The following is a 27,669-nucleotide window of genomic DNA, read 5'->3' as shown; positions in this document are numbered from 1 at the left end:
TAAAAGCAGTTAAGAAAATGTCATAATCGCATTATTGAGTGCGTTGACATTATTATTATTATTATTATTATTATTATTATTATTATTAGAAGTAGTAGTAGTAGTAGTAGTAGTAGTAGTAGTATTTTTCAAAGTTTTCTGTCCAAGTCGATGTCGACAATGAAAAATCAACAACAAAAAAAAAATCAACAATACAGGCTGTAACATTTTTTTTGCTTGTAAAGCGAAGATGTATAAAATCACTCACATCTGTCTCCCAGGATGCCATCGATGCTGTGTTTCGTCCGCGGTTCGCTTTCCTCCATCTCCCTCTTCACCACTTCATCATCGTCCTCCTCATCGTCACCGACCCCGCCGAATTTAGAGCGCATGACGCGACTGATTGCGCTCACTTAGAAACAAATACAGGATGAAGAAACACAAATTAAACATGTCTGGACGAGTAGAAGTTGTGCTGGATATAAAAAAAACATGCACGGCTGATGTTTATAAATTTCACGTTGTCTAATTGAAGTGTTTGAGTTTTTATTTTTAATGAAACATAAGCAGCTTGTTTCGACATCCCTGCTGGAGTTTTCCTACCTGAGGGAACGCTGTTCCTGTCGCACACTCCGTCTTTCAGCAGTTTGTCCCTGATCTCCCAGCTGAACATGCCCGGGTTTTCTCTCTTGTACTCCTCGATTTTCTTGTCCACCTCCGGAGAAGCAGTTTGCTGCGGAGGAGGAAGAGGAGGAGAAGAGTTTGTACTTGTTTTTTTTTACATATAAAGCTCACAAACAGAATAGTTGTTTGCTGAATTTAAGAAGTTGGAGGGCTGAAGTTGCGCCACAGTGATTCAAAACATCGATGTTAGAAGAGGATCTTCAAACTTAATGAAGTCATGATTTATCTACAAAAGGCTCTTTTTTAAGTTTGAAGCATTTTTGTTTTTAGTTTTATTGACGATCACAAACTCCACTGAGTGAGAGCAGTGGAGGTTGCGCCCTTTGAAAATAATATTTTTTATGGAATTTAAATCATTAACCTTCTCTGAATTTCACTGTTTGAACTCAATCTAAACTGCTCGTCATGAATTTACCAGAACTCCCCTCACCTTTGGCTTGCTGCCTCCGATGGCCCCCGGCCTGATGGAGCCTGTCTCCTGGTACCGGCAGAGGATTTTGGAGACGCAGCCGTGGGACACCCGCAGCTGACGGGAGATGACACACGGCCGGACACCGTGATGCGCCATCTCCACGATTTTATGGCGGATATGGTTGGGGAGAGGTCTGCCGTTTATGAAGACACCGCCGAGCTGGTTGACCCGACCCTGTCCCAGCGGCGTGGACACTGGACAGCAGCGCAGGGGAGTTAGTCACAGCTGAATACTCAAAAACACGTCGCCTAAACAAGGTTCCTTACGTTTCTTTTACATGAAGAAAAACTCAGATTTTTGCAACCTGAATAGAAAAACGTTGCCGGACACCATGACGACTTTTAAAGTGCAATCAAATGTGGAAAATCAAAGACTTAACTGCGCTGCAAATGTTCTAAATATACATTGTTCATCTTAAATATTCAGTTTTGAAATGTCGTAAAAGACGTAGAAAATTTCTGCTACCCGCACGAGGAAGACAAATATTTTTCTCCTTTCCGACAATTGTCAATCGTGTCTCGCTCAATCAGTGTGACACTGTGAGAAATAAGCATATTAATGATAACAATAATTCCCTAACAGCCTGAATAAGTAACATTAAAATCAAAACAGCACGTCGTGTTGCAGCTGGAAATGTAAACTTCCGATAGTTTTTCCACAGTTTTGCCTAAACGCGCATTTAAAACTCAGGCCTCGGCAACAAGATTAAATGAGGACATTTTTTGCAGGTTTAAACTCGAGCTTGTCCACTTTGGCGCACTGGATTAGAAAGTTGCATTTTCTCGCGCTTGTGAGCAGCAGCTGGTGGCGGCCTCCGTCTTACCTTCCAGAGAGTATCCTCCCCGCGGGTAGTTCTGGTGAGGAGTCGGTCTCATCATTCTCGTTAAACCTCCTGCGAGCGCTGTCATGATCCCTGACTTTCCGTCAGGTAGCACTTGGAGCGAAGCTGCCGTCTGCTTGTCGCTTTTAATCCCCGCAAAGCCCGTTTTGTTCTGTGGCAGTATTTCGCCTTCTGTGCGGCGCAGCCTCCCTTTTCTCCTTGAGTAACAGGTTGCAGAGAGCAGCGGATCCCTCCGGCGCGCCGCTGCGCGGTTTCCCCTGGCTGAAAGCTGAGGTGAGAGTTGCGATGAAAGGGCAGGTCGCTGACGGTCCTGCGAGGATTGAGAGGATGGTTTGAGAGGATGGATGGAAGTCAAACATTTTATCTATGGTCGCTGTCCCCGCTGACTCCGCGCTGCGCCTCCTGATTGGCCAAACACCCGGACGTTCGGGGGCTCGGGGAGGTTTGTGATTGGACAGCAGGAGCTCCCTTCTGTCTGGATTGACCTCACGAGGTCAGCTCGTCGTGCTTCAGCCACTGTGCAAGAAACTTTTCCACCAAGTGCGCAACTTTTAATTACACCAATTAAATGAGCGCCTGGGCGAAGACACACCTGATCGTGCCTGTGCTGCAGCCTGTGTCATGCTCCTCGTTATCGAGGTGAGAAATCAGGACACCGCGAGGCTCGTGGTACAAGAAAGTTTAACAATGCACGTAACGACACTATCTCAGTGAAGAGAAATTATTAGAAATTACAAATGACCGCCCTGTGCTGGAAAATACTCAAATTGAGAGCTTATAAATATAAATACGTTGTCTGAAATGTTCTTAAACAGCAGTTATACACTGATGTGACATGTGACATCCAACCCTTGTTATTGAAACTGACTTTGAATTAGAACTATTAAAGTCTGTCGGTATGATGCTTATTGTAGCAGTAGCTGTTGTTGTTATAGTTGTTGCGTTTCCTTTTAATTTTTACCATTATTATCATTAGAAACATGCAGGCTTACGTTAAAAATGGCAAATGGAAAGAACTGATTTGGAAACTCTGCAATCGAGTCAGACCGAACGTGATGATCGGCGCCCTGGACCTTCAGAGGTGTGCAGACTCCTCCGTGGAGCAGAGGCTCAGGCCTGCATGTCAGACAGCTGCAGCGCGGATCGTCCAGGTGCTCGTGCGCACAAAAGCGGCAGCACGCGGGGGAATGGTCACCGTCGATTTCGATTTTAATTATGATTTTTTTCTATTTTTTTTTATGAAGCTGCAATTGCGATGAAAGGGGACTGATGACAAAAGGCTGCAACAGGTTAGGACGTCACAAAGATAACATTGACTAATTATAGAAAAGGCCGATATTAACAACATCACAGACTAAAGCAAGAAATTGTCAAGTCCTTCCCGTATATTATTGTTATAATAATAATAATAATAATAATAATAATAATAATAATAATAATAATTATTATTATTATTATTATTATTATTAGTAGTAGTAGTAGTAGTAGTAGTAGTAGTAGTAGTAGAAGTAGTAAAAGTCGAGCTATGCAGGCTTCAGGTCCCAGTGATGCTGTGAATGAGTGCGTTAGTCTACAAAACCCTGCAAAAAAAAAAAAATTATTTTAGTTTTTTTTTGTCCATCATCTACTGGAAAGTTAATTTGAGAAGTAAAAACGTTGCAAAGAGGCAATGGCTGTTTATTCTTTAATAACCGGAGGCAGAGGTGGGATTTCTTTTGGAGGCGGTGGATGCCAAGAGGCAAACATGGCGTGGACGCGGGGGCCCCACGCAAAAAAGCTCCGCACCGTCATCTAATAGCTGCACGGATTGAACAATAGGCGCTGCGCGGCCCCGTGGTTGAGCCACACGGCGGTGTAACACATCCGTGCAAATGGTCGATTATGGACACACAGAACCACATGAGGGATCATTTGACTTCTCGGAAGCTTGCAGAGTTGTGATAATTATGATAATTGGGCGTGTTTAATACACCAATACATTTTCCCATTCCCCCCCTCAGGAATAAGAACATATAGTGGCTGAATTTGTTTGGAGGCCTCTTCAACCTGCTCTCCATCAGAGACAGGTCATCACCTCTAGAACACATTGATTCACCTTTAGAGCTGACATTCTGCCAGGTAATTCACCAGATCCGTCAATATTATGCCCTAACAATGATCAAGAAAAGATTATAGTCACAGCCTTATGTGATAATAAGAGTGAGCAGAGGCAGCTGATTTGGCACCGCTACTGTTGTGACGGTTTACTAGAAAGTGGAAAAAAAAAAAAAACTGAACAATTTTGATGGACCACAAGTGTTGAAAGATGGCATCATTATCCATGTTTAACTGCAATTCATCCCAACTTTATAGCAGGAGAGTGTCATTTTTCTGTCCCTTTCATTGCAGTATTCCACAGCATGTGGTCTAATATAGTTTAATTCCTCCTATAAGACTTCATGTAGAAAAAAAAGAAAAAAAAATGTGGCCACAGAACATGTGGAAACATTATATGTCCATAAAAGAAGCAGGGGGAGTTATCATACTAAAGTTTGACTATCATGAAAAGGATATTGGATCTACCATGTCAAATCAATTAGTGGGGTAAGCTGAGTCAGAAATGTGCTGTGGTGGTGGACAAAATGCAACAGAAATAAAGAACAAAATGGCCCTGAAAAGAAATAGCGTGTTGCATTTACCAAGCATACACACAGAGTAAGCCAGGGGCTTTCAAGGCTATATTCCTGAAAGCCGACACATTAAAAAAACAGAGTCATTTGCTCTGCATCCACTGAAGACAAAGTTAGCCTAATAGTAAAATAGGCAGCGTTGATCCCATAGTGATAAGGTCCTAGACTGCGTCAACCCAAAGAGACCACTGGAAAAACCTCCATCCTCCCCAGAGCCACTTACAACACTGCTGCATCCACGATTAACCCTACACCATCAAATCAAATACAGACATTTGTAGGCAATCGAATCATCACAGTGATTTTCTGACCATAAGCGACTGAGCTGACAAGCTTCTGCTCATTCCCAGAATCAAAATGGTCAGTTATGCATTCCTTACAGCGAAACTGTGACTGCAGCAGAGAAAAACAGAGCTGTAGCTTACTGCGAGAAGAACGGTCCATACCAGAAGTCGACTACCCTCATTTGCATTATCTGTTGGGTTTATGTTGTGGTTTTATTATGTTGAAATAACAGCCAGCTGTAAAACAGCATCTGCTTAACCTTTATTAGTCTTCAGAGAATCATGCCACCGCTGTGAGGGAATTTTGAATAATGTGCCATGATATCAGTTTCAATGCTGAAGGCTAATTATAGAGGAGGCTTTGACACAGAGTACAACGACTTCTGCCAGTTCTTCTTTGTGATATTCTAAACACAGATTTGGAAAAAGTGCGCTATACTGTTTCTTAGCCACATGTTACGCAGACACAGCTCCGAAATCAGGCCGAGGTCAATATGTGGTCAGAAAATTGGACTGATTCATTGAAATAAGGCCTTCATTAAACAAGCTTTCCATTTATGTGTGTAAATGCCACACAAGATGGGCTGTTTTTATGTGTTAGAACTAAATGGAACATACTCAGGTGACCAGGAAGACTCAAGTGTGGTTTTTGTGCCTTTAAATAATTGGACTGCCTCTGATTTCATCTTTGTTTGTGACATATCATCAGGTATGCTTGATGTTTTGTCTTTATGAACGTGCAGCAGCTCAGTGATTTAGCTTTGCATCACAAAGACTACAGAGCGGACGCTGTGTGAATCATGTGTGTTTTGTGATTGTAGGAATGACCAGGCTGACATTTAGATAAGCATCTGAGAAACGCTACATCTTCAGTATAAGGAAACATACTCTGTGATTAGTAGCCTTGGGATGTTTCTCTGACAAGGTGCTTCCAAAAGAGGCACTGTTTTTCTGATGTGTTTGATCTTATCAAATACATGTGACCCACAACACTTCAGTGGGAACTCAAACTGAGTGCACTTATCATGACAAAGGCCCCTGAGGTGAACCCAGGTGAGCAGGAGAAAAGAAAAAGAGAAGTGGTGCAATTGTTGATTACACAGCCTGGTGTTGTGATAACATCTGGAGCTGGATTTTCTGCTTCCCCAAAGAAAATGGATGCATTTTGATAAAAAAGATCTACAAGATTATGCAAAGTAAAAAAAAACATTGTTGTTTAACAAAGCATAGGTTTGCAACTGTGAAAAAAAAACTGATGAGGAAAATGTCTGCAGATCTGCAGAAATGACAGAGTATGATGCTAAATATTTTTGGTCTGAAATCACAAAATATGCATGACATGCTCATTGTAGAAGATGTTGCAATTTGTTGAGTGCATATTTTTCAAGCATCACACATTGAGTAAGTCCATAGGTTTTCTTGCTTTAAATATATTTAAAAAAAAACACATAGCATTAATAACATAACAAATGTCAAAATCTTTTAAATACAGCATTAAATATTGATTACGTAAGCATTTCTTTGGAACGTAGTTGAAGACGTGTTTAAAAATCTTGCCATCTTTTCGGCTTTTATTTCATCAAACATACTTGATTACATTTGATTATTTGAAGACTTCTTTTATTTGTGAAATGTGCACATTTGTAGAGTGAAACAACAATTCATTTCATGATTAAGAGACAATCCCTGCTGTCACCAACTGTCTTTTTACTTTAACAACATGCTTTATAAAAGAGGCCGAATGTAGAGTGCCTTAAAACACATCTTTAATGTGATTGTGGTGTTTTCATTAAGAGCAGTAAGGTATTATATTCACTGCATTGTTAAAATGTATTTAATTGCATGTAATTGTATCGAACTGTAATCCAGTACAATATGCTACTGCCCAAATGTGCATACAGCTGTGAGCAAACATGCACTCTCACATTCAACCACAAGAGGGCGCATGTGAGCTCAATTAAAGGGACATATCTCACATCTCAGACTGCATGTAGCCTGTCTGATACCATGAAACTCACCAGCCTCTATTTTTAAAGGGATATTTATCTTGTCTGGCTTTCAGTGTGTTATTACATGACTTTGTCTTGCAGCATGGGATAGAAATTTACAATTCGGCTGCATGACATACTTTCTGTTTTGGGAATAGGGGATAATATTGTCATAATATTGACATTTTAAGTTTTAAGTGAAACTCGGCCAATCAGAGTGGTTACTGAGCTATATGAAGGAAAGGCAGCTTCAGGCCTCACGCGCCTGTTCTGCAGCAAACCGCCCCATCTTTTACAATTAACCCAAATAGGAAGGACAGCAGATCGAAACACACAGACTGAGACCTGCAGCGCTCGGTGATGTTCAGATCCATGGTGTGAAAACCGGCAACAGCAGCGGCCGAAGGTCTGACCGCTGACCGCGCAGCTCGGCGCTGTCCACAGTCCGTGGTGCTGAAACGCAGGGGGGGCAGAAAGCACGGCGCTGCGGGCGCTAAATTCTAATTATACGGTTAAATAGGCCCATTAAATCCACCTCATACACATGACCCGCACTTGTGACAGATCGGCCAGGTGGCACACACAGAGCTGGGAAATCAATTTGAACAAACCCATCGAGTGGATTTTTTGCGGTTTAGTTCTGGTAATATGATCGCGGTGTGTCCCTGTCCACGGTTTGTGCCCCGGGCAGGTTGCACAACAAGTGTGTGATCGCGCAACCGGATGGAGCCACGGCAGCAAACGGGACTGATTCACACCGGGAGAGCGCAGAGAGAGAACTGTGCTTTTTATCGCCACCCGGGCATTTTCTCCCCCGGTAGCCCTCAACTGGGATCCGTCCATCGTGCAAAATGAAGCCGTTTCTGTAGCTCAGTAAGACGGATCATGGCGGAGGCGGTCAACAAAGCAGGCGATCGCGGCTCTGCTCCGCCTGACGCCACCGACTCGTTTCCCGGAGAGGAACACGAGTGCAAAATATGCTACAACTACTTCGACCTGGAGCGCCACACTCCCAAATTACTGGGCTGTTCTCACACCTTCTGCCAGGCGTGTCTCGACGCTCTGCACTGCCGGGAGGGTCGCGGATGGAGGATCGGTTGCCCCGTGTGCCGCCACCGAACTCCAGTACCGGAATATCGGGTTCACAACCTCCCCGACAACAGCGCCCTGACCGCGGCGCTCCCGCTGAAAACGCGCCCGTCAAACGCGGATGTCCAGACGGCTCCAGCAGTGTCCCCGCTCGCCTCCCAAGAGGCCGACGACAGCTGTCAGACTTGCAAACAAGTCGCGTTTGCGACCGGCTGCGTGTGCGCCATCTTCTCTTTCCTGTCCACGGTGGTGCTCTTATTCCTGGGCCTCATCTTTGTGCACAACTTTAACAACACCACGCCGCTCGCCGGCCCTATCTGTTTGTTTACTGCCAGTGTTCTCGCCCTGCTCTCGCTCATCCTCACATGGATAATGTGCATGGTGAGGTACCGACCTGAAACTGAAGCAAGCAGCATCAGTTCCCTCACACACATGATGTGATGCTCTGTTAGGAGTGGGTCTCAGCCTGGACAGCAAATCTGTCCATTTCTGTCACTGTGCTTGAACATTGTTATAGATGCCTCAGCCAGTGTCTGCAGACATGGACCAATGATCATGTTTCATCAACATTGAAGTGGAAGCTGAGTCATAGCAGGATGTCTGCAGTGAAGTACAGTAATAATACAACTAATGAAGGCTGCATTTAGCTGCTTCAGTTTCAGGCTCCTGGTGTTGCTGGCTCAGTGTCATGTGCTGTCACACACAGGACTGTAATGTTATTAGTGACATCTGTGCTTTTTCTATTAGTCAGAATGTGTGCCGTGAAAAATTCCTAAATGGATGGTTGTATGAGCGCTGTGGCTGAAGCAACACTTGTATACGTCCACTACGTCCAGTCCATAAAACATTTACACTATATGTGCAGCATATAGAGTAAAAGTAAACTATCATATGACAAGTCTTGATACAGCACATGCATTTTGGTTGCCATTGGTTGCCTGCCTGAATGACCTTTTGTATACAACCCTATGTTCTTTACTTTTTAATGCACTTCCGTCTCGAGTTCTTGCTTGTTTGACTGTGATATCGTACAGGTATGTGAGGCTATGTTCATACAGAAGGCTGAGAAGCACTTTAACTGGTCTCACTAATGGAAACGTTAGCAGACACTGACTTGAATAGCGGGAAATTTGCTCATTACAGAATGACCCTCCCCCTCCTCTTCCCACACTTGTTTCCTGCACTGATGTTATGCGAATGACAGATTTCACAAGGGGTTTGGCAACTACTGTGCAAGCTGGTCTAGTACGTGTATATGTGTCGAGCTGTTGGCACGTGACTGATTTATTATAATATTCTCGTGCAATTACCGTCATTAGCAACACAACCTATTGTACCAGTGGCAGAACCTGTTTACCCCATAACCACCACTGTGTGATTACATTGACCCCCTGTGGTGGACCAGGTCAGCAGGGGATCCCAGGCCAATGACCCTGAGGGGACATGAGCCTTCACAAGATGAGAGAAATAACTTTGGGGTAGGGGGCCAAAATAAGTAGTGTTGTAAAGCAGCGAGACAATGGAGGTGCAGATGACCTCCTAGGGGTCTTAAACCATCTGAGGGGCTTAGGTTTGCTTTCCAAAGTTGTATGAACTGCAAGAAGATGCAAACTCCACCAACGACTTGGTCCATGCCCAGGTCTGAGGTTACAGGGAAGCGTGCAATAAAAGAATGCTTCATTGAATTCCTGTGGATTGTTTTTCTAAAAGCTGCTGTCAGTTTAAGAGGTTTGGGTGTTAGATCTGTTACGATTCAGGATGATGTCTCCATTAAGTTTAGGTATTTGCTGAATCCCAATAACACAGTGGGTATTTATCTGCATTTAGTGTTGTTTTAAGAAGCCACACCGGTCTCCGGAGTTAAAATCCATCTCTTTCAGGTCTCTCAAAGGGACTCCTTCATTTGGCCATCCAGTCGGTGAGTAATGCCACTTAAATGCCACCGTGACGAAAGCTTGAGAAAAAAGGAGGGGTGGAGGGCTTCCACTGGGAGCCATAGGCAACACTGTGTCTGGGGCAGAGAGCTTCATTTCACAGGGACTGCAGGGCTTAAAGTTAAAGATTACTTTGAAATCTGCATCCCCTACCATCAAACTCTCCCGCTAGGGTTCACCCTCCCTCCTCCCTGCAGCCGTCACTCCCTCTCCTGAAAAATAAAAAGCTGTCGCCACAGAGCAGGGGATGAGTTAGGAGCAGATCCTCTTTGATGACAGAGAAGGATCCTTTTGTTCCCTAATCCCCACACAACCCCCCCTCCCTATAAGTCCAACTGGACGTCAAGGGGCTTCATAATCAGCCAGGGGCTCAAAAGTTATTTGTTTTATTTTTAAAGATTTGAATGTAACAGTGATGTCTCATTGTGACACCTCCTCTTGCTAAAAGTGCAAAAGTTTTATTAAAGTTTCTCTAATTTGGGTCTTTACAGAGTTTGGATGTCTCTTTGAAAGAAGTAATAACTTAAAAGAAGCAAATAATTAAGTAAATACCCTAACACGTCACATGACGCTGGTCAGTGGTCGTCATAGGTGGGTCCCAAGGGAACGGCCGTTAGCCAGCATGCACGCTGTCAAGACAGACGGGGTCACCCAGGATCAGACACTTCCAGGATATGTTTCCTCTCTTCCTGTGTCTTGCCTTTAAGTGTGTGCAAAGTGTGTCCTTGTGTCATTATCAGATTGGACACACGTCTTTCACAGAGGAGATGAAAGTGCTGATTTTGCTCATAGCATCTGCCTTCTGATGGTTTGTGTCCCATCCAGATGACCTCAGAGACATGGCCCGAGGAGAGCAATTATCACCACTTCTGGCTCATCATGTGATCACATGCTTGCGAGGATGTTTTTGCCCGAGCGTGTGTTTGAGAAGGGAAAGTGTGTGTTTGCGTGCATGTATGTGTCAGATGTACGAATGTATGGACATATGGCCTAACAAGCATGCAAACACTCCAAAGGCCAGTGAGAAGGGATCAATGTCCGGGGTCAAAGAGTCAAACACGGCTTACACCTTCATCACGTTGCTCTTCAGATGTCAAGAAGAAGACTTTGCTTCGTCCTGAACACTCACATAATAACACTGTTGGATTTTCCTTCTCTGTCACGTTGACACAGAAATTAGTATTTTGTATTTTGAAGGACTTCAGTGCAAAGTCGACATTGATGAAGAAATGCTCACTGGCTCCCTCTGGTGCATCAAAGTGAGAATACAGCAAAGAAAGAGAAAAAATACATTTGGTTTTGTCGCTGCTTCTCGCTGTCAGTCTATGCAGCAAAATAAACTATGAACTATCACAGTGGCCTAAAGATGTTGAATTTTGGACTGTCCAAGATAACAGGATGTTTTATGTTAAAGTTTTATAGTGATTAATTACAGAACAAAATAATGTGAGTATATATCTCTGACCACTTGTGATAACATTAAACTGCATGAGACAGTCTCATAAAAACTTGCATTTTGGAGAGAGAGTTTATCACCATGGTGTTAAGTAAAAAAAAAAAATAGATGGCGATACAGCAGCAGGAGATGTGGGAGTGTATGATCTACCCAACATATGGCCTTCAGCCCCTGTGTGGCTACTAGAAACACTGGTGGTAGATTTCAAGTTACTTAAAGCTAAGGTGAGAAAGAAAAATGCAGATTTAGTAAACCAGTTCTATTATTACCCAGAAAGTGAATACAGGTGTTTACAGACGGATCAAAAAGTCCATTAACAGACCGGTTCAACACTGGTTCTGCAGTTCCTAAGCAAATTGAAATATGCAAATGGCCATCAAACTTCTAAAGTGTATACATGGTTGAGTTTGAATTTGGATGGCTTTAAAGTGGGCTGAACAGAACTCTGATCTGTTGTGACTCAGCATCTGGTCTGCACAGCCTAATCACCAAGACCTACTATTTGAAATAATGGAAATACACTCAGAATAAGAGGAAAAGAGTGTTTCATGGCAGAAAGACAGCAGTGTGGCAGCAGGACTGGGATCAGGAGATAAGAGGAAGACAAATACATGCAACACAAAATAAATAATGTGCGTGTGGCTGTGCATGTGCTTAGCCCCACTCTCAGTCAAACAGAGGGGAGAGACGGAGACAGCAATGTAACCTGGCCATGTCGCTGGGCCTCACACTCTGCATGCTGTGATTGGCTGGGGGCTACGCAACAGCTGCCCAAAGGTTGACGCCCAGAAACGTCCACAACACAGATCTACACACAACTTCATCTTATTCCTTATCACAGCCTCCTCTTGCATTAAAACCCTTATTAATTAATGTTACAGATATACCAGGATTGTCCACTCTTGACAGATGGGCTCTTGGTTTCTTACACAGCAACACAACTTGCAATGTTACTGGTACATGCAAGAGGTTTTAGCCTTCAGGATCCCATATCTGCACCAGTAATTCATCAGTCATAACCGACTTTGACGAAAAAAATAATCAAATGACTGTTTTCTTTCCCTCTTTCCTTTTAAAGGTATTCACATTGTGTAGACATAAACTAAACCCCCCAGACAAGCGTCAGATCTGCTGTTGTTGCACCACCACTTCACTACTGCTTAAAAGCAGGAGCTGTCTGCAAGTAATGACTTGCCAGTCAAATACACACTTTGCCCAGTACAGTATAAGTAGTAACATTTTCGTATAAGCCTATACAGTGACTGCGAGTAACAGATTAATGTCCCTTATCTGCTTTAGGGGCCTCAAAGGTTATGAGGGTTGGGTGTCCAGAGGGGGAGTATGCATCATATTGCTAAACCACCTCAGGATCATCTTGGTCTGAAGTATGATACAGCTTATATAGCAGTAGTAGAGTAAACACACACAATAAAGAAAAACACTGCTGTATGTGAACCTTGTGTGCTATTTTTATACAAGTCACTGCTTACCTTTGGCAAGGCAAGGTGTGAGCAAGTCTCCATAGCGACTGTTGAAGGCCCCTCTCTCCACACCGGTGGCAAGTACCAAGATTGAGGATACGTCTCGACGATGTCTGGCAGAAGGCCATCGCTGACGTCCAAAGGGTCCGTGCAGACAAGCACCCGACGACGCCGTAGGGTGCTGCATTGACGGCCTGGATGAATCACACATGGCATTTGGTTGACAGCTGAATGTTATTCATTAATTCATCTTTTAAATAAATGTAATGGCATGTATGTAATGTAACAGGCATATGCTCCTGGAAGCATTGCAGTGTAACCATTTCCACTTCAGATGATAGCAGCATCAGAACGCACCTCACCTTGTGTAAATGTGTATACTCACAGAATAATGTCAATCAATGAAATGCACACCAAGCAGTATCCAACAAGAGTAAAAGGCCTTCAAGTTTTCACATCTCGCACTGCAGAAATCAATATCAACTACTCAAACTTGGCCTAACCACACATTTGTCCTTATGTCTGTGTGCTTCAAAAAGTGCGACTGCAATCCGACAAAACACACCAAGCTAAACCAGATGAACATGATCAGCTGCCTCTCCCCTCACCCCCACCTTTTTATTTGAAATGCTCTCATCACCATTCCAACTGTGGTTGTCATGGCATTTACTGCTAACGTTAATGCTTTAAACAAGGGGAAAATGGCTAATGGCTAGCTATAAACAACAGCTACCAATTGCAAATTCACAGATGATCCAAAAAAGTTAGAATTTGCTGAAACAACGTGGCTCTAAAATGCATGTAACAGTTAAAAATAAATGTTTGAGCTATTCAAATTTCATCCTGAAGCATACTGTAAATTAAAAGATTGGCATAGTGTTTAGGGCCTCTGTGCTGTTACCTCAAATGGACCAACCAATGCATTGCAAACTACAGTACAAAACCATATTACATAAATGCAGTGGATTACTGTTGAAAATTGGCTGTTAATTAAAAGCAATTCCATACAGTGAAGAGGTCAGGGTTCAGTGCCTCGGCTATGTGTACTGGGTGAGTGAGGATGGGTTGGGTAAAGCAGCGAACTATGCAGCCATTGGTGCATTTTGCCCTATGACAAATGGCTATCATTTACTGTCATGGGACCACCAGACTATATTGATTTTCAACAGTAGAAGTGTGACTAATCAACACATTTTTGCAGACGTCTCTATCAGGGATGGTGCTGGTCAGGCAACTGCAGGAAAACAAACTTCTTTCTATCAGTCTGTGCATTTGACTTTTTGTTTAGCTGGGTTTAAAAAAAATCTTTAGGATTTTATGGGTAGTGGTTGACATGAATACAGGACTGTCCTACCCCAGCTTCCTCATCAGCTGCAGCTAGTCCTCCTCCATCTGTCTACTCCACACCCGTCTTCGTCATCTGGATCGCCCTCTTCTCCCCCATCATCCTATCCTGACACGTACAAATGAGAGGACGGAACTCGGCCGGAAAAGTAAGAAGGCCAGAAGGGACAAGCTGAGGGAGAAGTGCAAAGAGCTGAGGCCAGAAATAGTGTTGAGACAGACAGTTGGGAGGAAGGGAAACTTTCACCACACTCTAACGGCAAACTTCACCATAAATCTGCCCGCTAACAACTGACAGCAGCACAGGCGTCTCCTACACCCCCTGAATCAGTTAATGTTGCAAGAGATGGGTGATACTACCCAGAACAGGCTAATTAATTGTGGTAAAGCATGACATAGCACATTTATGTCTATATGCTTTAATACAATTGTTGCTGATGTGCAAAAACTATTGAAAATGCTGATCCTAAGATATACGGTGTGAGGTACTGCCTACACATGAGGAAAATTAGCACCACCAGCTGCTGAAAGTTCACGCTGCAATGGTCACTTACTACTGAACTTTCTGCACTCGCATTTTTCAAGGCCATGCATAAAGCTACCATTACGGTGGTTTTGAGCCTAAGTGAGAAACTGAACTTGTGAGTGTCTTGGAAGAAATTTGCCAAGTTTTTGATATATTTTCTGTCATGCTGGAATTTTAAGAATTGAAATATTAAAACTTTTATTAGACAAATTTGGTATGATTGATTTGTAATTTGCATTCCATTTATCAACCTATAATAATAATAATAATAATAATAATAATAATAATATAAGAAGAATACACCAAGAATCATACAAGAAATGCAGCTCAGAGCGCTTTACAGCAAAGAAATTAGATGCACCAAGTACTTCACAACAAGCACAACAGATGTCTTCTCATTTCAGATAAAGAACTTTGTAGATATTGTTGTATGCAGGTTGAATTAGTCCATAAATCTGTCCAGTTCAAAACACAACGTGGTAATATTCGTGTTCATGCTGTATATTTTAGTAAAGAAGCCCACAAGCCCACTGATCTCCCCTCCTCAGACTGTTGCTATATTTATGTAATTCATATATGCTGCATTGAGGTCGTACTTCCGGCTGTCGACGATAACAGTCACAAATAGAGGAAAGTTAGAGTTTCGGTGGTTTTGTCTAAAAACAACACGTGTCAGGAGGATCCGCTGTTGGCCGTCCACAGAGACTCCAGTCTGCGGTCCCACGCAGACACGCGGATTACATGTTTACGTCTCCTTGATAAAATGCAGTAAATATCCGATAGAACTGAATTAAAAACAGACACCTGCCAAAGCTCGATGACCCGCGTTCAAACGTGAACACACGAAGGCAGATCGAATAGCGCCTGACACACTCAGGCGAACCGGCAGCCCGGCTTTAATTGATGGGAAACTGACGACCCGGGCAGCTGTGACCGCTAGTAACCTCACTGACGTCCCCGCTGCCCCAAGCACGCGCCACCTCCGGTCCTCCAATCGCTGACAGAGAAATGTCCTGACGTCACGCAGTCGCTTCCGGGCTGGCAGGACTGTCCCGGCAATACTCAGATTTACAATTGTACTTAATTTTATATTCGTTTTGTAACAGACTCGCAGTTGTGATTCATAACCAAGTACACAGTGTTAATAGATTCTGTTACTATAATGTCAGAGCTCTGGTCACAAGGATAAATAGGTTTGATCCCTTCCCGCAGCGACTCAGACGTAGCGGTTGAGAAGAGGTGAGAATGTACTGCTGTATGAACGATTTGCAGATGTTGATCCGAGGGACTGATTGTTAGCTATCGGCTCGCTCGCAGCGCGGCACATCTCCTGTAATATACCGTGCATCTACGTACAGTGCGAGACGCGTGCCGCCTTTGAAATGTGGAGTGCATTTTGATGCATAAACGGATTTTAGCACATCAACAGCGGGCCAGCAGCAGCAGCGGTGGTTAGCCGAATGCTAGCTTGTGGCATTGCTAGCTGCTAGCGCGTCTTCGAGCGATCCGCTGGTTGCTCGTGTTGATGCTGCTTCGCTAGCCTTTAATAGCTTCAGACGCGGGGCCTTTGGGGTGAAAAACGATGCTGATGTTAGCCGATTACACTGGAAACGATCTGATTTCTTAAATAGGCTCTGATAGCATCACACATGGTATCTAAAATTGCATGCAGTCTATCATAACAGCATTGTGTTATTATCTTATCTGACGTCGATCGCTATTATCTTAAACAAGGACACACAAACGAAAACGATATCTATGCGACACCGTGTCTGAGTTTTACAGACGAATGACACGGATATTGTGACCAACGTTAATAACAGTCCAATAAATGAGTTAAAGCAATATATAGCCTATGGTACATTAAAAGGTGATGCATTATCTGATTCAACAGTGTAAATGATAAGATGGAGAAAGAGCGTGCAGTGATCACAGAGGGAGAGGTAATTTGGCACCATCGTGCCGTCCTGATGCTCACTCAGATACTGACATTGTGGATAAAATGTATCCCACATCAAATTACAGCCAGATCCGTTCACTACGGATAGTCAGACTGGAGGCTGTAGTGCTCTCTGTGCCGTCTTCATCTGAGGCGTCAAGCGTGTCGGCTCAAATTCCTGCCCTTGAGTTATTCAGATAATCTTGTTGGAACATATAACTGCAGCCATGGCTGAACTGGTTGCGGATGGGGCGAACACTCTGCACTTAACACACCAAGACTTTATGCACCTGTTTGTGTGTTACATGCCAATTGCTTTTTTCCAGGTGAGCATTGTGTGGGTTTGATAATGTGTCACATTGCTGAAATGGCACCGTAGGAGCGGGCGTGTCCACTTTTAGTCAAGGGAAAGCACACAATCACTGTACTTGTATTACAAGTGTTAAACTGAATGGGAGTGAGCTGTCACCCTGCGGGTGTGCCTTTGCTCAGCCCAAACACAGCAGATTGTGACAGTTGCTTGCGTTATGTGAGTTGCTGCAAAACAGGTGAGGCGTGTTCAACGTTCACCTGTGTGGCTGAATCAGTTTATGCAATGAGTCATTAGATACTTACTTGAAAGTACCTGCTGTTTGGGTTGGAGCTGAGCTGACAGTTTGTGTTCTTACAGCACCCTTCACTAAATTTACAGGAAACATGGAATTGGCTTCTTTTGAGGTGCTGTAATGTATAACTATACAGTCTGATAACAGATATGGGCAGACTTACCAGTGCACTCGCTTTGATGTGATTGTTTTTAGCTCTGAGGTTAGAGGTCATGTGGTGTTCATTCAAGTATCCAGATGAGGAAGTTGCATGGAGCACTTGCATGAACAGCCGTCTGCACACACCAACACATTCCAGGGCCCCATGAAAACGTTCACATTTTTTTCCCAAATTTCTGATTTTCCATTAAGAGCTTCTGAATTCGGTGTTTTTACAATTTAAGCAGATTTTGTCTTCGGGAACAGCGTCTAATCATGAGGAAGAATACGATTTCAACAATTCAATAAGAGAATATGCAAAATTTAATGAGTATCAATGAATCTGATGTAACACAGCAGTGTTCAGTTTCCACAGTAATCTGCATTTTACAGTTGCTCCTGTTTTCATAATCAAATTCCACGATTCCAACCATGTTTTCTGTACCATGGGAAACACAGGGCCTTAACATACACATGCTACTTTGAATTTGTAAGGAGCTCCTGCAGTGTGATATTTTACTGGCCATGGTTTCACAGCCTGACTGGAGCGCAAGAGCGTGGCGCAGGAGACTATTATTGGGGTCGCCGAACCGACCCTTGCACTCGCTGAGGACCCACACCGTGTTTGCGTAAGGCCAGCAGCAGCCCACCTCATCGGTCAGTGTCAGATTCTTCTCAGTGCTGTTACATTAGCTGGTCAGGTTATGCTAACCTCCCACGTGACCTCTGGACTTCTCCTTCTAATCTGCAGAATGAGTCACTGCCAGCCGTTCCAGCGTGCTCAGGCTCAGTGGCTACAGGGCTACACTGCAAATTACACTCTAGCCCTTAGGATACACTCGAAATAGCTGAGCTCTCGGGGAGACGGCCGGAGTTGTTCCGAAGGTTTTTTTGGTACAACCAAACAAGCGAGAGCAGTAACGAGCATAGCACATGCTACAATACTGCATTTGCAGATGTTATTACATCTTGTGGTATAAGTTACAAAGTGGTGAGGCATAGAGGAGGTTTATAATTCCAGAAAATTAGTATGACAATGTTTTCCTGCCTTAAAAACAACTGCTTGATTCAGTTGTATGTGTTAGAAAGTTAGCAATTGTCTAATTTTGGCCATAAATTGCTGAAAAAATGACAGATTCCTGGATCTGGATACAAATTGCTTCTTTAGACAGACAAGCAACAAAACTTCGAATGAAATTAAACAGAAAAGCAGCAAATGAGGCAGTTCGTTTTCTGTTATCAACTAAACGCTAATTAACTAATCATGTCAGCGCTGTTATTAAATCTTGACAGTGTTAAGTGTCGCAGCGTCATGCCCTCTCTGTAAGGCTTCAATCCGAGCAGCAGGGCCAGCAGAGCTGGTGAAGTAAATAGAGCTGACTGAGAACCAGCCTAAGAATAAGCAGAGATGGTCTTCAGGCGAGAAAGGATTCATTTACCAGGAGGCAGCAGCTCACGTTTGCTGCCGCTCGACATTTCCAAATGTGCTGATGCGCCTTTATTCCGGACTGTACTTCTACAATTTCATGTTGTGCCTCCGTGTTGCAGGTGTGATTGACTTGCTGCCTCCGACCTTCAGCCTCTGCAGCAAGCCAGAATACTTGAAGGAGCAGTGACGAGTGCAGTGTATCATTGCGCCTCTGGTGTGATTCATCTCCAGCGCTGACTTCATCCTCAAAGATGAAGTTGAAGGAGGACATGAACCCCCTGCTGCTGCAGGTCTTCCGCTCTGTGGTCTGGGTCTACTCTGTCATCACCTTCATACCTTGGTACTTCTTCTCCGGAGCTGGCAGCAACTTGGAGCGGGCTCGCCGGATCAAGGCACGCTCAATCAGTGGACACCCAGCAGGGCCTTACAGGGCCATCAACAACCAAGACAAGCTGGTGGCATGGCTGCACCCTGGGGTGGACACCCTGGACAAAATGTTTGAATATGCTGCAGGGAAGTTTCCAGAGAGAGACTGTTTGGGCACCAGGGAGGTGCTCAGTGAGGAGGATGAGCTCCAGCCAAACGGCAAGGTCTTCAAGAAGGTGAGATGTAGTCAGTGGGCGGTACTGCTCATCACAGTCAGGCTTAGAATTGTACAAGTTTTACATGAATCCGTGTGATTACAGGAAGTTTGCTTGTGTCTGTGAGGCTGATGGTGCAGTCTGCCACTGTGCACAGCGTGAGGAATGTGGGCGGAAGAGCAGCAGTGTTCCTGGTCCTTCGCTCACAGCTGAGAGCCTCCTCATTAACACCTGCATAGCCGCAGAAGCCCTGTAGATGGCGCTAGCTGACTGCATATGAATTATGACGTTGCATGACTGACATCAGACCTCTTTCAGATTCAGCAGTGTCAGTTTTGCACATTACCCTTTTGTGCAGTCCTGATTCCAAAAACGTTGGGATGCTGCGTAAAACGTGTACAAAACCTAAATGCAGATGTGCAAATGAGCTGTGTTTACCAACAACAGTTTTACAAAGTTCAGCTCATGTCGTAACATCTTTCTACAATCATGTGTTTACAAAGTGGTGAACCTCGCTCCATCCCTCATGACTGAGCCTTTCCAGGATGCTCCTTTCATACCCAATCACGATACGATCAGCTGTTACCAATCAACCTGTTTACCTGTGGAATTTTCCAAACAGGTGTTTTTGGAGCATTACACAACTTTCCCAGTCTTTTGTTGCTCCTGTCCAAACTTGTTTGAAACATGTTGCTGCATCAAATTCAGAATAAACAGATATTTACCAAAATCAATGAAGCTGATGAGGTAAAACATTAAATATATTGTCTTTGTACTGTTTTTAATTGAGTACATGTATTTATGTAGCTGTGCACTATTCATTATGTTTTACACAGAAGTTCAACATGGATACTGTGGTTGGAAGGTTCCAAAAATCATTTAAGCATTCTGTTCCATTTTATTATCGACCCAAACTGACCCTATAAAGATGCTCTGAAGCTACGCAGGCCTGTAGAATGTATGCACATACATTATGTTGTTTGATGTAGTATGTGGAAATAATCCTGAGTATTGCATGTACCTTTGCGTGTTGTGTGTAGGTTATTCTAGGGAACTATAACTGGCTGTCGTACGAGGACGCCTACTGTGCGGCGAAGTGTTTTGGCAGCGGTCTGGCAGCTCTCGGACAGAGGCCTCAGTGCAACATCGCCATCTTCTGTGAGACCAGAGCCGAGTGGATCGTGGCAGCGCAAGCCTGCTTCATGTTCAATTTCCCGCGTGAGTGACAGACAGACAAATGTAACAAATCTAACAATCTTGGAGTGGCAGTAAAGCATGACTGACCAACTTGACTCTATTTGAATTTGACAGTTGTGACCCTGTACGCCACCCTCGGACCAACGGCCATCGCCCACGGCCTGAACGAGACCGAGGTCACGCACATCATCACGAGCAAAGACCTGCTCCAGAGCCGTCTCAAGGTACCGGCTATGCTGTCGTCATCTGCCTCCAACATGTGGGCTGTGTTAAACAAGGCTCTGCGCTTTGATGAGTCCCTGTATTACAGATTGCTTATTGTGTGTAACACTAGGACTTGATTAGAAGCTCTGCTCTAGTTGCATAATTACTCTTAATTAATTTCTCTTGCCCTTTTCCCTGCCTTCGGCATCCAACTCCACATCGCAGACCATTCTGTGTGACGTGCCGCGGCTGCAGTATGTGATCGTAGTGGACAGTAAACCCACCACCTGGCCGGACATCCCGAGAGGCATCATGATCTACAACATGGACGCTGTGAAGGAGATGGGATCCAAGTCCAACAACGGTGAGTGTTGTTGTGTGCAATGTGATTAAAAAGGTTTCTAATTTTGTCGGGGAAATGGAAGCGCGCTGATGGAGGCTTAATACAAAGCCGACACCCTGATGTGTAATTGGAGTGATGTGCCGTTCATGACAGAGTCAGCCAGAGGTCAGATGAAACTCGCCAAACGCCCAGTGTCACGATGACGATGGTCATCTTTTTAGGAAAACGAGGGAGAAAAAAAATGGTGTTTATGCTACAACTGTCACTTGAACAATGTTCATACTTACAGAATTTTTGATAAGGAAAATGTGAATACTCATGTAAAATATTAACATTTCTAAATTCCTTGTAGCCAAATTTATTTCACAGTCACACAGAAAACAAGGATTGCATAGAAGATTGCAGTAATTTAAACCATGTATGCATTAAGATTCACTGAAAGGGGGATCAGGCAGTTTTCCAGTGATTGATGCGTGTCTAAATCAAAGTGTTTATTTATGAGTATATGCAGTAAATAACAGAAGTAATGTTGGTGAAACAATAATAGATTATATGAGCAGCAGAAAATTAACTGGCAATATATCTTTATTTAGCAGTTGATAATTAGGTTTTCTGCCTGTATCCATTTCATATCATTAGAAATTAAATATATTTGCCTTTTTTGGACAGTTAGTCGAGTAAAACAAGCATCTTGGGTCTTCATTTTTGTTTTAATTTAATGAATAACTGAGTAAATAATAGATCAACTAATTATGAAATCGGTCATTAGTTGCAGCCCAACAAAAAAAATGTTCAGACCCGTTCATAGCACGTTGCTGTTTGAAAAGCATTCACTTATTTCTCCTGTTCCTTCAGAGGAACTTTTTATTGCAGCTGATAATGTTGATACTGGGTGTGATCCATTTCCTCTCTAACCATCAACCCTCCGCTCCTCTGTCTCTGCTGTAGCAGCGGACCGCAGACAGCCAGAGCCCTCGGACATCGCCGTCATCATGTACACCAGCGGCTCCACAGGCATCCCCAAGGGTGTCATGATCTCCCATAGCAACATCGTTGCTGGAATCACTGGCATGGCTGAGCGAATTCCTAACCTCAAGTATGAGAATATCGGATTCACGGCTATTTCTCTGACACTTCCCGTCCTCCTTTGTTTTGAGCTCTGCAACTTTCCAGAAGCACAAAATAGCACGCTGACTCACTCTCTCTCTCCTCTGTTTACTGCTTCTGAACCGCCGTCACATCTTCCCTCACACACTCAATCACCGTGTGCATCGTGTCATATCTCTGTGTCCTCTCTTGGTCTGCTGTGGATATTAAGCTGCTGTTATTTCTGTGCCGACAGTGAAACAGACACCTACATTGGTTACCTGCCGCTCGCCCACGTTTTAGAACTCAGCGCCGAACTGGTGTGCATCTCACACGGCTGTCGCATCGGCTACTCTTCCCCTCAGACTCTGGCCGACCAGGTCAGTGTATAAAAGTCACACACCTTCCGGCCAGTGGGTTTTCTGTAGGTGGGTCTCCATCCACATGTTTTTACGTGCATTTTTAATTTCGGCCTAAAAAAAACGAAATGATCACAAAATAATGTAAAAAGGTTTTTTAGCTTGGCTGAGGTACAAATGCTGCTGTGACAGTGCAATGGAAGCAAAGCACATGTGACTTAAACCTCTATTTCCCACTGTTTGAGCTTTGACTGGCACTCGTTTTATTATATCACCATGTTCCGCCCTCTCCCTCTGCAATGGTCTAACAGCTGAAAAAATGAGCAACTCCAGCAACTGTAGTTGATGAAATCCTTGAATTAATTTGTGATTTTGTCGCATATCTGTTAAAATGTGCGCTACATTTGGATCGAAACCTAGCTTGTCTGTCCTGGGTGCATCACAGTCACATATATAAGACTTAAGTCCTGTCTGTATCTCCAGCTGAGATCGAATTGATCATTACAGCATTTATTTTGTACTTCTTAAACACCCTGGATGCTTGGAGAATGCAAGGCTTACATAATGTCCTCTTAAAGGTCTCACTTGAACCTATTCAAGATGCTTGGGGTCACTTTTAAAGCTCTGCGTGATCTACCCACATTAGGCCTGGATCAGTTGGTCACTGACAGTTGACCAGTTGTTCTGTGCCGTTTTTACAGTCCACCAAGATAAAGAAGGGCAGTAAAGGGGACACCAGCGTGCTGAAACCTACTCTCATGGCTGCTGTACCAGTAAGTGTTTTCCTTTCTGCACAAACCCGTCAGTCCAATTTCATCAGTAATATGGAGTCTAGACTTAACATTTCAAATGAAAAAGAAGTCCAAATTGATGTTTAAGTGTTATAGCTGCCAGTCATTACAGGAAAACACGTAAACATGCTGAAGCGAATACCAATCCCCAAGTCGCTTCATGGGAACTTTAACTGAGGGTTTTCCCACCTGATGGCGTGCAGGAAATCATGGATCGTATCTACAAGAATGTGATGACCAAAGTGGAGGAGATGAGCAAATTCCAGAAGACGCTTTTTGTGCTGGCTTACAACTACAAGATGGAGCAGATCTCCAAGGGCTACAGCACGCCGCTCTGTGACAGGTAATGCACATGTAAGACATAGGCTGAGTCTTCAGCAAAGCCCCTTCGGTTCACATTTGCCTTCTGATCAAACATTAACCCGTGTTGGTGCATGGCTAATCATGACGTAGTGCAAATTCTTGGTAACTGCGAGTCTGCACAAAAGGTGGAGGGAATTATTCTCTAACGTGTGTGACTCATTGCATAGCATTGATTGTGATATCGTGTTTGCACAGAACATTCTTCAGCAACGTCTATATCAGGAAGCAATGTGGGTTTATTGCTAACTTTGTAATCGTCTGAATGGATTTTCAGTCTTTGTTGGAGTTGTTGTTGTTGTTGTTGTTGTTGTTGGCGTCTCCTCCACCCGTCTCTCATCGTCTCCATACTGTGTATTCATTGTGTTTCATCCCCCTCCTCCCCGGCAGCCTGGTGTTCAAACGGGTGCGTGCGCTCTTGGGAGGGAACACGCGGGTGCTGCTCTCTGGCGGGGCTCCACTCTCAGCTGCCACACAGCGCTTCATGAACATCTGCCTGTGCTGCCCCGTGGGGCAAGGCTACGGCCTGACGGAGACCTGCGGAGCCGGCACCATCAGTGAGAGTAAGAGAACGGAGTTCTTGGAGGGAGGAAGGCAGGAAATGGGATACAGCAGTTGTTTTTGGATAAAGAAAAGTGATTTGTGGTTATTTAATTACTTGCCAAGCTAATGCAGGATGTGTTCGCTGGTGTTTCAGTGTGGGACTACAGCACAGGACGGGTGGGTGCTCCACTGGTTTGTTCTGAGATCACGTTGAAGGACTGGGAGGAGGGTGAGTCAAATGGCAACAACCCAACTTTAGAGAAGGCAAACAAACATGGTGGCGCTTTCTTTTAATCAAGCCTGTGCTCCTCTAGGCGGTTACTACAGCACAGACAAACCCAACCCGCGGGGGGAAATTCTGATTGGCGGTCCCAACGTAACGATGGGCTACTATAAGAATTTAACCAAAAACCGCAACGACTTTTTTGTGGATGAGAAGGGCCAGCGATGGTTCTGCACTGGAGACATTGGAGAGTTCCACCCCGACGGATGCCTCAAGATCATCGGTAAGAGATCCGCCAACTGACGTGCGTGCGTGCATGGTGCAAGTGTTGAATCTGTTAGGATTGTGATGCAAGTTCTCTTCAAATAGATCGCAAGAAGGACCTGGTGAAACTGCAGGCAGGCGAGTACGTCTCTCTCGGAAAAGTGGAGGCCGTTCTGAAGAACTGCTCACTCATAGACAACATCTGTGCCTATGCCAACAGGTAAAATCCTGCACACACAGACTTGTGACTTCAAGCCGGGGCACCAACATTTTAGCCAGTGTCTCAGCTCAGTGTCTCAGCTCAGTGTCTCAGCTCAGTGTCCAGTCGTAGATTTCTTTCTCCCTGGTCTGATGAAACTAAAACTGTTGTGCTAATTCTTCAGTGACCAATCGTATGTGATCAGCTTTGTGGTGCCGAACCACAAGCAGCTAACGGCGCTGGCGGAGCAGAAGAACGTTAAGGGCACATGGGAGGAGATCTGCAACAACTCCCAGATAGAGAAGGAGGTCCTTCGCATCATCACTGAGGCTGCTATCTCAGGTAGGGAACAATGCTTTGTATTTATTTATTAATTATTATTTTTTAAAATGAACTTTATTTTGATTCTATTCATATGTAGTCTGTACATGCTTAAAGAAACATGAAGGAAGGAAAAAAGAGAGCTAAGCTAAATGAGTCAGACTATGAAAGTTCTCCACTTTATTGTCTTAGTGCTATGATTTTGATATAAAAAAAAAAGAGAACAGGGAAGAGGAAGCTTAATTCAAGTAAAAGACAGTTTCCGCATGTCCTATAAAAGGGAACCATGTTGTATAAAACTTTTCCGAGGCCCACGCACCGAATATCTGACTTTTGAAAAAAGCCTTTCTGTCTCCTTATATTCACCCTACTTATGCAGAATGTGTGTGATCAGAGCGGCACAACCGATGGCGCGCTCTCTGTCAAGTTATCAGCTCAGATTTGGTGTGATGGTGTCTGCCTCGTGCAAGACTTGCACTCATATTACACTGTTTTTGTCACTCTGACTTGCGATTCTACTCCCCCCCCCCAGCAAAACTGGAGCGATTTGAGATCCCCAAGAAGATCCGTCTGAGCGCCGAGCCCTGGACACCAGAGACCGGTTTGGTCACTGACGCGTTCAAACTGAAGCGCAAGGAGCTCAAAACACACTACCAGGAAGACATTGAGAGGATGTACGGCGGCAAATAACACATAGACACACTCCCAGCAACACAGAAACACGTACACGTATATACTTGCACACATACACAGGGAGCTCAGAAGCCACTACCGGGACGACTCTGAGAGGAGTTACACTTTAGATACAGGTAACACACACACACACATACAAAGCATCTCATGCACCTCCTCCTTGGCTTCCCCGTGACCAGCTTCGATCAAAGGAGGTGAAAAAAAAAAACGAAACAAACTTGAATCTAGCTTAGTGCTCTCTGTCAAGACCGAGACCAGGCAGAAGGTCCCTTCACAGACATCTGAACCAGGCAAGATGCGCACGGTGCAGCGGCGCTCGCCGCTCCTCTTCGATGGACCTAGCCCTTTGGGTTGCTATGACAGCCGAGGAGGCACAGGAAGATGGACGTGTGCACGACTGGAAGCGAAACAAACATCAGACTCGATGTGTCTGGATCACTGTCAGCGCGCCCTCTCTGTTGCTTCTCTTTCTCCTCGCCCTGCTCTCTGGAGCCTTCCCCCAGTTCAGCATGGTCGTGGACTGGCAGTGCAGATAGCTGGCAGGGAAATGGGGGTAGCATGAGCCCGATAGAGGGATCCCTCCTGGGCTTTAAGTATCATTCAGGTTGGAATCTATGCAGGGATCTCTATTATCTCTTTACTGATTTTTTTTTTTTTTTACCTGTGTCACTATGTTTCCTTCATGTTTGGTTTGTTAGCTTTGAAACCCATTTGATGATGCGTGTGGGGAATCGGTGTTGTGAGGCCATGAGAGATTGAGCGTTATAAAAAAAAACAACCTTTTCTTACTTTATGGGTGCATTATTCTGAGGGTTTTTTTCTGAGGTTCTTTATCCTCCTGTTTTGTATTGCCAATTTGTTTACGCTAATTGTATTTTATGAGCTTTGTTTACAAGTTGCTGTTTTTTTTGTCCTCTTCTCCCCTTATTTGCCTGTGTCCCAAAGTTTGTACCTTTTTGAGTGTGTGTTTACTGACTTGACTTGTAGAAGCGATTCAGTCTTCAGTCCCTTCTGCTTTCTGCCTTTGCAGCAGGGTGAAACATCAATTATAAAAGCATCCATTGGGAACTTTTCCATCCTTGCTCTTTTACCCCAAGCTTCAGTTTTTTTTTCCATATCTTAGCAGGCCCTAGATGCCTCCCAGCCTGACTCTTAATGGTTACATTGTTGGTTCATTGGCATACCGTAGCCCTGCCACATCTGCCACATCTGCATTCCTCCAGTCTTGACCAATGCACCGGATGGATCTTTCCAAGGGAACTCAGCCCACTGTAGATGAATAGTTAGCCTTTCATTGGTTGCTCTCCCATTTACTTCTTGGTGCAATTGTACATGTTTATCCTTTTTCTCCATAGGTCTAGCTACTGTTACTTTTCCCATTTTTTTTTACTTCTGAATATGAAATACAAAATGAATGTGCAATATTTATACACAAATTTTAAACTTAAGTATGTAGGAAAGTAAAACGCACATAGAGCAGCCACTCCATAGAGTATGAATGTTTAGGGGTCCACTTCAGTGCATATTGGAAGACCAGTAGGAACATGAGCATAAGAAGAGGATGGTAGAGAGACACTGATAGGGAAGTCAAGATGTAGCCCATTTGAACGTGCTGTGCTAAACAATGTAAGGTTCTTTAATAAGACT

General features: G+C 44.1%; 2 protein-coding genes across 3 annotated transcripts in view; one reads left to right on the top strand and one right to left on the bottom strand.

Annotated features, from left to right (window-relative positions):
• The window catches only part of LOC121614433 (paired box protein Pax-3-like), a 29,164-nt gene extending 14,834 nt beyond the window's left edge, over positions 1 to 14,330 (bottom strand). Inside the window, exons 1-6 of the mRNA XM_041948297.1 lie at positions 14,232 to 14,330; positions 12,887 to 13,071; positions 1,959 to 2,286; positions 1,094 to 1,329; positions 583 to 712; positions 248 to 391 (exon numbers count right to left, since the gene is read on the bottom strand). Coding sequence (XP_041804231.1) covers positions 248 to 391; positions 583 to 712; positions 1,094 to 1,329; positions 1,959 to 2,286; positions 12,887 to 12,919 — 871 coding nt within the window. The 5' untranslated portion in view covers positions 12,920 to 13,071; positions 14,232 to 14,330. The remainder of the gene's footprint in view (positions 1 to 247; positions 392 to 582; positions 713 to 1,093; positions 1,330 to 1,958; positions 2,287 to 12,886; positions 13,072 to 14,231) is intronic.
• Positions 14,331 to 15,797: 1,467 nt separating this feature from the next.
• On the top strand, positions 15,798 to 26,246 carry acsl3b (acyl-CoA synthetase long chain family member 3b). 2 transcript variants are annotated; one of them, XM_041948632.1, is made up of 15 exons: positions 15,798 to 15,986; positions 18,978 to 19,460; positions 20,480 to 20,657; positions 20,751 to 20,860; positions 21,066 to 21,204; positions 22,135 to 22,279; positions 22,526 to 22,649; positions 23,330 to 23,401; positions 23,623 to 23,762; positions 24,170 to 24,342; positions 24,477 to 24,551; positions 24,637 to 24,828; positions 24,915 to 25,029; positions 25,193 to 25,350; positions 25,862 to 26,246. In XM_041948632.1, exons 2-15 carry the CDS (start codon positions 19,110 to 19,112, stop codon positions 26,017 to 26,019), a joined length of 2,130 nt encoding a protein of 709 aa, XP_041804566.1. In that variant the 5' UTR covers positions 15,798 to 15,986; positions 18,978 to 19,109; the 3' UTR covers positions 26,020 to 26,246. The 2 variants fall into 2 exon arrangements, with proteins under 2 accessions (XP_041804566.1, XP_041804565.1); XM_041948631.1 differs by having other exon boundaries at positions 22,132 to 22,279.
• The last annotated feature ends 1,423 nt before the right edge of the window (positions 26,247 to 27,669 follow it).

Source organism: Chelmon rostratus, chromosome 12 (genome assembly GCF_017976325.1).
Source record: "Chelmon rostratus isolate fCheRos1 chromosome 12, fCheRos1.pri, whole genome shotgun sequence".
Taxonomy (NCBI): Eukaryota; Metazoa; Chordata; class Actinopteri; order Chaetodontiformes; family Chaetodontidae; genus Chelmon; species Chelmon rostratus.
Note: the sequence above shows the minus strand (reverse complement) of the source record. Positions and strands in the feature narration are given on the sequence as shown.

What these genes read in the sequence shown, in the direction of transcription:
- acsl3b (XM_041948631.1), top strand. Translation starts at nt 19,110, where the DNA reads ATGAAGTTGAAGGAGGACATGAACCCCCTGCTGCTGCAGGTCTTCCGC. An exon ending in CTCTCATGGCTGCTGTACCA is followed by an intron (nt 23,402 to 23,622) that starts GTAAGTGTTTTC and finishes GATGGCGTGCAG; the next exon opens with GAAATCATGGATCGTATCTA. An exon ending in CGGATGCCTCAAGATCATCG is followed by an intron (nt 24,829 to 24,914) that starts GTAAGAGATCCG and finishes CTCTTCAAATAG; the next exon opens with ATCGCAAGAAGGACCTGGTG.